The sequence below is a fragment of the Bombus huntii genome, unplaced genomic scaffold (assembly GCF_024542735.1).
Source record: "Bombus huntii isolate Logan2020A unplaced genomic scaffold, iyBomHunt1.1 ctg00000129.1, whole genome shotgun sequence".
In the NCBI taxonomy this organism is placed as follows: Eukaryota; Metazoa; Arthropoda; class Insecta; order Hymenoptera; family Apidae; genus Bombus; species Bombus huntii.
Window position 1 is genome coordinate 78,394 of NW_026099377.1, and position 11,406 is coordinate 89,799.

An 11,406-nucleotide genomic window follows, 5' to 3' on the forward strand; every position below is an offset into this window, starting at 1 on the left:
CTGTTGGCCACAGCACAGATCAAGGTTTTGAACAAACAGGCACAACCAATCCGAGCCCGAGCCTTACTCGACACTGGGTCGAGCATGAACTTCATGACCGACAGGCTCGCGAACTCCCTCGGTATAAGGCAAAGGAGATGTGCGATCCAGATCGGAGCCCTCGACAATTTGAGCACCACGGCAAAACGTTACACCACGGCCACCATCACGTCGACGGACGGCGAGTACAAGAAGACATTGAGATTTCTTGTTATCCCGGCCATATCGATCCTCGTACCAAGCGAGCCCATCGATCCCTCGAGTCTGGGATTACCCAGAAATATTCATCTAGCCGATCCACAATTCCATTGCCCAGCCCCGATCGATGTTTTACTTAGTACCGGATCAACATTCGCGTCGCTGTGCATCGGGCAGGTCAATCTGGCACAACCAGGCGAACCTGAACTACGTCTACAAAAAACACGCTTCGGCTGGGTAATCGGGGGGAGTCCCACGTCCCAAACCGCGATAAATACGTTCCACGCAACCACAACGGCTCTGCAAGAGGACCTCGCACGGTTTTGGGAGATCGACGAGGGACAGGCCACTACTCATCTTTCGGAATCGGAACGACTATGTGAAGAACATTTCCGAAACCATGTCCGACGAACCAAGGAAGGCAGATACATCGTTGCATTACCGTTCAACGAAAAGCTTTCCTCACTAGGGTCATCGAAGGCCACTGCAATGAGCAGGCTCGCCTCTCTTCATCGCCGATTCCAACGCGACAAACAATATGAAACCGCGTATAGTGCTGTGATTCAAGAATATTTAGACTTGGGTCACATGACAAAGATCAACACGGATCACGCCACCGACCACGGATATTATTTACCACATCACGGCGTGACCAAGGAATCGAGCGACACCACCAAGCTACGGGTTGTGTTCGACGGCTCAGCTTCAAGTACCACGGGAGTGTCTCTAAACGACGCCCTTCATACGGGTCCGAAATTACAAGAAGACCTGAGGAACATCCTATTGAGATTCCGGTCATTTCAATATGTCCTTACCGGCGACATCGAGAAGATGTACCGCCAATTCCTCCTACGTCCAGAAGATCGTCCCCACCAAAAGATTCTGTGGCGTGCCGACAACGGAGAGATCGAAACTTACCGACTCAACACCGTAACGTTCGGTCTATCCGCAGCCCCGTATCTGGCCATCCGATGTCTCAAACAGTTGGCAGAGGACGAGGGACCTCGATTTCCGAGAGCAGCGCAGATCCTACGGCGAGACTTCTATGTCGACGATGCGTTGACCGGAGCCGATACGAAGGACGAAGCCCTATCAATCAGGAATGATCTCACGAGATTACTTAAGCTAGCCGGTCTAAATATCCGCAAATGGGCCTCAAACGATCGGGATCTGCTGAGAGGGCTACCTGAGGAAGACACCAAGCAGAAATTACATCTCGGTGAGTCATCCACGTTAAAAACACTCGGCGTCTTTTGGGATTCAGCCGACGATACCATACTATATTCGGTCAAGACGAACAGTGACACTTCCCGAATCACAAAGCGATCAATCAGCTCAGTCATCGCACAAATATATGATCCACTAGGATTGCTCGCGCCGGTAATCGTTCGAGCAAAAATGATTTTGCAACAAGTCTGGACATTGAAGGTAGATTGGGACGAATCCCTTCCGTCAGACGTACACACAGCATGGATCAAATACCACACCCAATTGCCGTTGTTAAATGCGGTAAGGTTCCCTCGGAAGACCATCCTAGAATCCGCAACGAAAATTGAGCTCCACGGATTCTGTGACGCTAGCGAAAGGGCATATGGGGCGTGCGTCTACGTGCGGACGACTGACCGAAAGAACAATATTTGGACTCGACTCCTCACGGCGCGGTCGAAGGTAGCGCCGCTCAAATCGCTCTCCATACCACGTCTCGAATTAAGTGGGGCACTTATTTTGACGTCCTTGATTTCGTCAATACAACAGGCCCTGACGACCACGATATCGCGGATAGTCTACTGGACTGACTCCACCATCGTACTCCATTGGATCAGGTCTTCGCCGCACACCTTGAAAACATTTGTGGCGAATCGAGTCGCTGAGATACAGACCAAGACCAATATCTCCGACTGGCGTCATGTGCCTACCGACGATAATCCAGCGGATCTCATCTCCCGAGGCCATACGCCCAAGGAATTCCTATGTCCGTCCATTTGGAAAAACGGGCCAAGGTGGCTCCTGCAAAGCGAAAGCTATTGGCCGGTTTGGAGCCCGATACCGGTAGTCGACCTCCCGGAGCAAAAGAAGACGATCTGTCTGAGGACGAGTGTTAACGACAACACTCTCCTCCATCGCTACTCGTCTTGGCCAAGACTAATAAGAATCGTCGCCCGGTGTCTTCGATGGAGACATAAGCAACACCGAACTGCCCATCTCACCACAGACGAACTGACCGCAGCGCACAACAGGCTAATAAAAATCTTACAATCCCAGCATTTCGCGCCTGAAATTCGGATCCTCCAAAAAAATCGAAGCGAGGACGTTGGAGGGAAACTACAGCCATTAAACCCCTTCCTCGACGAAGATGGGCTACTCCGGGTAGGAGGGCGACTAACCAACTCCGCCATACCCTTCAGCCAAAAACACCCGATCATCCTACCGAAATCCCCGGTGACAGAGCTAATTATAGAACAAGAGCACCGGAACAATCATCACACAGGGACCCAAGCTACCCTATACGCGATGAGACTGCGCTCTTGACCGATCGACGGCCGTAGCCAGGTATGGCGCACTCTCAGAAGGTGCGTCCGCTGCTGCAGAGCCAACCCTCCACCAGTGGAATACTTGATGGGTGATTTGCCAGAGGCGCGTATTACCGAATCGCGGCCGTTCAGGAACGTCGGAATCGACTACTGCGGCCCATTCTACATCAAGGAGAGGAGGGACCGCAACCGACGTAAAATCAAGACGTACGCCGCCATATTCGTTTGTCTGGCGACAAAGGCGGTCCACATAGAGTTAGTCAGCGACCTAACCACCGACGCCTTCTTGGCCGCGCTACGCCGTTTCATCTCGCGGCGAGGATACTGCGCAACGATCCTCACCGACAACGGCACCAATTTCGTCGGGGCTAATCGGGAGCTGCAAGAACTCCGGACCCTATTGCAGTCCGACGACCACCAGGATAGGGTACAGAATTTTCTCGCCGACCGACAAATACAATGGCGTTTTAATCCTCCGAACTCACCACATTTTGGCGGCTTATGGGAAGCCGCAGTTAAATCGTTCAAACGCCATCTCATCCGCGTGGTCGGCACGGAGCTCCTGACCTTTGAACACCTCAACACCCTTGTGATCGAAATTGAGGCCATTCTCAATTCACGCCCACTGACTCCCACCTCATCCGATCCGAAAGATCCCCCTGTCCTCACTCCCGGTCATTTTCTAATCGGTGATACCCTAACCAGTTTACGGGAGCGTGATTTCAGGACAGTTCCATCAGGACGGCTATCCAGTTGGCAGCGCATTCACCAGATTAAGCAGCACTTCTGGAGCCGATGGTATCGAGAATACCTAAACGAGTTAACCCGCCGCAGCAAATGGGACAAGGGCAAACACAACATTCATGAAGGCACCGTAGTAATCCTCAGGGAGGACAACGTGCCCTCTATGCAGTGGCCTTTGGGCCGCGTAATCAAGGTCCATCCAGGAGCCGACGGAATCATCCGGACCGCTACCGTGCAGACGGCAACAAGCATCCTGGACCGCGGCGTCAAAAGACTGGTCCCCTTACCCATCCACCCAGATCCAGACGAGGCCGAACGCCCACACGGAGCGAAGGAGGTCACCAACGACACACCAGACTCCACAGCCAGAATTTGATCGGTGCCCTCTCAACGGGGGGAGGATGTTACGACGCCTAAAACATCTGCTCGCCAGCCCGCGCGACCGGACAACAACCGACCTGCGTAACGGCACTTCGACCCTCAATAAACCTAAGGACCCACCATAACTTTCATTTCCCTGCATTGTTTCGCCATATGTCTTCAATCCGATTGTCTTGAAGAATTGCAAGCCAAAATATGCTCGAAACACAGTCGGTTTTAGAGGTGTCCTTGGGTTTATTAGTCGCCTTTAAAACGCGGAGAAAGCGGGTATGCACCCATTAGGAAAACCCGAATAGCCCTGTAATAAAACAGGCTAGGTTTTCTCATACACACAGTCATTTACGCACCACGATGGTAGAAGACTCCCTACTCATCCCTTCGAGCAGTAGTGCAGCATGACCAATCGACACCGCGGTTCGTTACCCTCACTTTTCCTAACGAAAGTGGGACCAACGAATCCGCGTTCTTTATGCACAGGGGCACACCCACACCGAACTTTCTTCCGTATTAAACAAAAGAGCGACAAACGGTCTACCAGCTAACGCCTAACGCGACAGTCTCCCAACTAACGCCTAACGCGACGGTCTCCCAACTAACGCCTAACGCGACGGTCTACCAACTAACGCCTAACGCGGCAGTCTGCACATAGCGCGAGAGTCGCATTCTTCACGCAAATCTTTTGTAACTAAGTGCTTGGAAATATATACTTTATAATACTGTGAATCCCAGTGTTATACCAACTCAATCACCCCTCATTTTCTCAAAGGAAATCAGGGGATCGATCAATTCGTGGTGTCGATTGTTATAATCGTAACGGGGATTTACGACCCCCGTTGACGACTCTCCTCGCGAGTACGTCTCCCCGCGATTGGTCGAATTTACAAGGAATTTCAAAGTTATCGTAGACATCTAGAGACGGGTTGTTCGGAGGTCTCAAAGTTTCCAAAGAGAACGAAATTCGGCCAATCTAACTGCTCGGGTTACGTCGTTTGAATTAAAAAAAAAAATCTGCACGTTCGATTTCCAGATAAATAAAATTTTTTGAATGCGATTCGCAGCGCGAAATTCGAGCAGCGGCTATTCGATACGACAATTGCACGATATAGAAGGGGTTTCTATCGCGCGCAATGCTTGCGTAGAATCTCGACGATAGGTACGCGGTATTTGTCGACTAACTATAAATATCGAACAGTTCGACTGGCTGCGCGAAGTAGCGAGTTTCCACGCGCGAGCAATAACGTTTACAATATATTTCACGTAACGGCAAATAGCGCTAATTGTACGCCAGCGTTTTGCCACAGCGATCGTGCGATAGTCAGTGGTACGCACGGCTCGTTCGTATTCACAATCGTGAAACTTAAATTCGGATCGCGCGAATGGCGAATCGAAACAGATTGAATGCCAGATTTCGGGGGGGAAAACGATCGATCGGAGGGTATTCTGACTAATTCTCGGACTAATTCTCCGACTGATTCTCGAACGATGCCGCTCGAACGTGGACGAACCGCGTTAATGGACGATCTAATTTGCAGTTATCTGTTAATCGGTTTAAAACGCTCTATATTTAACCGGGCATTCCATTATACTTGGCTGTTTCATTCGCTAATTTATCATTTCATCTCGGCTCAGCCGGCTCATCGTCGTTCCATCAGTCGCGTCGATCGAGCGAGCGGAATTTAAATTACCCGTATAATCCTCGAGCGGTATCGCGGCTCGTTAAAATTACACCGACAGATTTATTTGCCGCGCGTTTGGCGGATGGCATGCCGATCGACCCAGCGCGCTCGCATAATTCCAAATTCGAACATCTTGTCGCGTTTTCCACGTTACGTTGAGTCGTCGAGTACGTTACGTCGTGAAATTTGAAATGCGTGGAACGCGCGTATCGCGCGTCCACGTAAGATTTGTGTTTGCCAATCGTAGCCGAACTCGACAGCAAACGCGGCGCTTCGGCGAGAGAAGAAGGGAAAAGAGGATAAAAGGAGAAGAGCGGAAAGAAGAAAATGAAAAAGAAGGGGAGCAAAACGGTGGACGGTTGGGAAATAACAGGCGGCAGAAGCGTGGTCGGCGTCGATCGTCGAGGGTAAAGCGCGAACGGGCTGTCATATTCGCAACAAAGGGCGAAAGTCAAAGTGGATCTCGGTGCGGGGCGGCGCAGCTAAGCGTTCGGGTCTGAAAGCACGTTCCAGCCTTTTGATCGCCAGGCTATTTTCTTCCGTGCGGCCTCTTTCATCGTTCCACGCTACGGATTTTCAGCTGAATTTACGCCTGACATCAGCGGTTTCCTCGTTGGTTACTAGTTGGAGTCGCCTGATAGACGAGTAGGTGCGAGGGAGCGACCGGCAATTAACTTAGCAGTCGATTCTAGCCAGTTTCGAAGTTTCGTAACCCGGCACGTTGGATCCGGTCAATCTGTTAGATCCGTGGCAGCCGAGCCGTGGGGCAGACAGGAACGAAAGGCACGTCGACGGGGCTCTCCAGTAATTTCACCGATACGTTCGACCGTCGCGCGATTAAAATCCTCTCGGAGCCCGCCATACAGTTTCTGCTAGTGGCACGAGTGGCCAACTTTACGAGGGGATAACGCTACGTGATACGAAATCGCACGGCCGAAGCTTGCCGTATCCATTCCTTTTCTATTCCGCCCGTTCTGCCTTCTGCTCCCGATCTCCCGCTAATTCGCCTTGTTTCATCGGCCGTCTCCAGCGTGGATCGAGGGACATCGGTCCTTAAACTTTTCCCCACGCTGGACAAGGTTTTCTCCTTGATAAGTACCGATTCGTTTCTACTTCGTTCCGATGTTAGCGAAACGGCTCGTTCGTTCCAATAGCAATATTATTGAGCAGTAAAATTCTTCTGCGTGTAAAAGCGGATAAAACAATTTCCCCTAGTATTTGTTTGCAAATAACAGTTTTTAGCATTTCGTTAATAAATATTTCTTGGCAACAGCATCGTATGAAATATATTAGGTTGTCCGAAAAATGTCTTTTTTCGCAAACGTCGTTTTTACAATAAAGCACCTCTGTACAAACGTGAAACCAAGTCTGTGAAATGTCTCGGTGTTTATCTCAATAGAACAAAATGGATCGTACGTAATGCGACAAAACGATATAAAGCAAATAACATTGTGCGTCTATTATTTCCTCATAAACAGAAAGAAACTTTTCGGATATCAATCAAACAACTCGTATAGCGTATCTCTTTGAAGAAAACTTGCAAAGGATCGGTTTAACGTCTTAGGTACGATTGAATTTTGTGCGGGGACGTTCCTTCGTAGGGCAGGGTTTGACGCGAACTACGCGTAAACGATACTGCACCGCAATATGTGGCGGATAATGCTGTTCTCTACGCAAGCACATTGGATAATTAAATGTTAATTTTTCTTAAAGGTACGATACATATACGTGAACTTTAATAATTTACTTTAATTATTAATAATACAATTGAGTGTGATATATTTTAAAGCAGGGCAAAGCACATACACCCACGTCACAATTTTCACATTCAAGCGAGCTAGTGCTTTTCAAATTGTTTTTCGTTTTCTATTTTCTAGCGACATTTTTAGGTTAAAAATTGTAAAATATTGTAAGGATGCGGATCGGAATATTAAAAAGAGCATCTAATAATGATATATTTATTTTAACGGAAAGCAATAATTGATATCTGACACTTGTGTATCAAAAATAGACTATATATTTTGCCTGTATGTATTGATAACACTGTTATAAAATATTGCGAGGACAAGAAAAGTGTGAAAAAAGACAAACGAAAACGTGCGTTTAGCTTAAACGGTGACCGAGTACCTCTCCAAGGTCGGTGCTGCTGATATTTAAAGGGGTCCTCTCTAAGGTCGGTGCAGCTGATATATAAAGGGGGTTCTCTCCAAGGTCGGTGCTGCTGATATTTAAAGGGGTCCTCTCTAAGGTCGGTGCAGCTGATATATAAAGGGGGTCCTCTCCAAGGTCGGTGCTGCTGGTATATAAAGGGGGGTCCGATTCCCGGCGGAGCCAGCACCATCCGACATAGACACGTAAACTAGGCAGATCAGTATAGTCGAACATTAACATTCGAAATTTTTTCCAAATCTAGTATACCATGGAGATTTTACAAAAGACAAACGATCGGTTCCGAGAAGGAGTTCCCGTCCGGGTGGTTCGAGTCGAGTCACTTACCACCATGTGGGTTCGTTTGGCTGGATGGCCGAAGATAACCCAAACACTCAATTTGAAGATGATGGAACATCCCGTGGAGTACTTGCCGAAGGCGAAAAGTTTAAGAACAGGCATGCTAGTCGCCGTGCTAGTAGATTTTAAGGAATCTAGCGCTTGGGAAAGAGCCATCCTTTTACAAAGGACCATGACTGGCTACATCGTCTTTCTAATCGATTGGGGGTTAGAGAGCGAGCAATGTCTCGATTCAATACGGCTGCTGCCCCGTAATTTGGCAAAAATGGCACCGTGGGCTAGAAAAATCGTTCTGCCAGGTGTACGAGAACAACCGATCCAAGGGAAGAGACATCGAGTGGCCCAATTCACCATGTTGAGACGGACAGGGAGCCTAGTCAACATCGATCCTTCTCCAGGAGAAGCAATAACTGCAAGGTTGCTGCTGGACCGAGAGCCGGGAGAATCCGCAAGAGATATGGCAGCATACTGGCTGGAGTTGGGATACCTCGATCCCGAATAATCGCTACTATTGCCAGACACTTTTTTTCTAAGTATAATAATTCTTGTATGTATGGTTTTGTATGTATGGTTGTATGTACAGTTTTATGTGGATATTTGTATTTTTTTATATATATATTACTACTGAATTGTATATTCTTAGTCAAGTTTGGTTTTGTATGTCTGGTTTTGTATGTATGGTTTCGTATGTATGATTGTATGTACAGTTTTATGTGGATATTTGTATTTTTCTATATATATTAGTACTGAATTGTATATTCTTAGTCAAGACTGTAGGTGAATAAAAACTAATGAAAGCATAAAAACTTGTTAACTCTCTCTTATCCTTCCTCCTCATTCACACAAGTCCTACAATACTAAATTTAATGTTCAGCTGTACGAATTGCAAGGTACATAATAAAAAAAATAGAATAAAAAGTAAAATAAAATAAAAAAAGGAATAAAAGAAATAAAATAAAATAAAATAAAAAAAAGTTAAATTTAAGATATCTTTTAAACTAATCATTTTGCAAATCAAGTACTTGTATACTCCTCTGTAGAGAATCAAAAACTACGGACCGGATCGTCCATCCAGAAAACGAGAAACCCGAGGAAAAGGAATTGCCCGTGTTGGTGTTAGGTCGCGTCCTCGTCGCTTCGCTTATCGTTGGACACACGCTGATCGAACAACGACGCCTTTTCACGGATCCCTCGTGTTTTTCCTCCCTTTTGGTTTCGTGACCCACGGAGAAAGACGCCGAGCAACGCGAATCTCGACGCGTGGCATAACGTTGTTTCGTCGGCCCGGCCTTTGACGCTGGTCGCGGAAGCGAATCGATACCTCGTCGATCGACGCGTGGTGGCGATACGCGTTGCTCTCGTCCCCCTGAGACGCGCAATTAAGAACGACGATCGAAGAACGACGGAGTATCGACGGACGAGGGGGCGGATGAATTCGTTGGATATCGTGGAGCCGGCGATTATCGCTGCCCGATTAATAACTGCGACCCTCTTCTCCGGATTTCGTAGGTTACGACGTTTAGTCGCGATATTAACGTACCTCCAAAGATTACAGGCGTAAGCCTGCTTCGATCGCTTTATCGCGAATCTTCTTACGATCTCCATCGACCGCACCCCTGCGATATTTAATCGCACGGGGGACGAGGATCGTACGAGTGCTCCTCTTTCCCTTACTTCATGACCGATCTCCCTTGAGCGATACTCGACGTCGTTGGAGTCAAGTACCTTCGGCTTTGTATCAAAGTCGGCCTTCGCGTCGGTCCGTGTCGCGGCATTTTCCATTCTGAAGGGATTCTTCGTTTCACATCGTCACGTCCTACGAAGCGTTATATGGTCGTAAGAACGACGAAACCAAGATCCAACCTTTTTATACTTATTCGTATCTAGATCTCGAGTCGGTTATTAATCGTCCGGCGGCACACAGCGCTGTTATCTCCGAATCGAGAGAGCAACGTCGAAAGAAACGGCGCAGCCGGCCGTTCTCACTTTACTCGCTCGCTCCAAGAATCCCGTGGCTCTCTTTTTCGTCCGCGGTCACCCTTTGTCCGTGAATTGGCATTAAGCCGCACCCCGATCTGTGCGCAGATCGTTTTCCACTGCGAACACTGTAAAGGGCAATTGTACGTCGAGTCGTACGCGGAAGCCTTTATCCCGCGGGTTACATTATCGCAGCCCGTGGTTTCCGTATACTCGCCCTATAGCGAGCCGCGTTAATTCCAATTTATTCGCCCTTTCGAAACGTTGCTCGAAACTTGATCCGTCTTACGTTCGCCAGTCCGTATCCTCGATACGAGAGATCGATCGACGTATTCCACGTATTCGTCTCTTTTAAGCCGCCAAAGTAGCCCCGCCAAAGTAGCGCCAAAGCCCCGATCCCTTATCATTTAATGTATATCCTATGTTTCATCGTTCTTGCATTGTTTTGTTCCTCGACGTTGCACTAATCGGAGCAGGTGCAAAGTGTTGGATAATCGATTCGAGACAATGGGATCTCGAGCGACAGGCGTCGTAAACCCAAGGACAACCATGCCCGGACAGTGTTACGGTTACGAGCGCGAAGTCTTTTAATCGTCTTTCGCTCGTAATATGGGATCGTACGCGCGTATTACGCCGATCCCGACACCGATCTCGATCGATCGCGAGATCGCCAAATTAACGCTTAAAGCGACCTTCCAATCGCTACGTTCGGATCGCGTCGTCGGCGCAGATACCGCAGTCGAGGTTGACTCCTCCTCCTTCGCTCGGCTCGTCGTTTCTTGCTGGATCGCGAGAGAAAAGGGCTGATATCCTCTGAAACGCGCGACGCGAAATCGAGTTGGACCTCGTCGCGTTCTACGTATATCGACGATCCGTCAGAGAAGAACATCGGGAATCCTCGATCGCACTCTCTCGAGCCGTCAAGCCACTCACACCCGCTTTTCGCTCGACGCGCTACCCAGAGAAAAAAACGAAAATAGAGGTAACCGATCGAGCGCGTTTGCGCTTACGCCAACGAGGAGAACGAACGAATAAATTAACGTTTCGAAGACAACTGGACGAAGACAATGGAACGAAGAGAGTCATCGGGATGTTTGAAACGCTGCGAGGATCTCTGAACTATTTCGCTTCTAACGAGTGAAAGGAAAGGAGAAGAAGCTTGCGCGCTAACTAGACGAGAGAAACAATTGGAACTTTCACGCTAAATAGGAAACGATTTTGCCTAGAATCGCAAACGAACATCGTTTCGATCCTTTAACGGGGGTTGTATCGATCGCGCGACCTGACACCTGCGATTTCAATGGCGAGAAACGAGAAGAGTTGGCGCAACTGCTCCACGAAATTTTCATAAT

General features: G+C 48.4%; 2 protein-coding genes across 2 annotated transcripts; both read left to right on the forward strand.

The window, feature by feature from the left end:
• The first annotated feature begins 84 nt into the window (after window positions 1-84).
• Window positions 85-2,766, forward strand: LOC126877165 (uncharacterized). Its single transcript, XM_050639985.1, has one exon. It carries the CDS (start codon window positions 85-87, stop codon window positions 2,764-2,766), a length of 2,682 nt encoding a protein of 893 aa, XP_050495942.1.
• Window positions 2,767-2,853: 87 nt separating this feature from the next.
• LOC126877166 (uncharacterized) lies at window positions 2,854-3,888 on the forward strand. Its single transcript, XM_050639986.1, has one exon. The coding sequence runs from the start codon at window positions 2,854-2,856 to the stop codon at window positions 3,886-3,888; it is 1,035 nt and encodes a 344-aa protein (XP_050495943.1).
• The last annotated feature ends 7,518 nt before the right edge of the window (window positions 3,889-11,406 follow it).

Coding starts and splice junctions, on each gene's coding strand:
- LOC126877166 (XM_050639986.1), top strand. CDS start 2,854: ATGGGTGATTTGCCAGAGGCGCGTATTACCGAATCGCGGCCGTTCAGG.
- LOC126877165 (XM_050639985.1), top strand. CDS start 85: ATGAACTTCATGACCGACAGGCTCGCGAACTCCCTCGGTATAAGGCAA.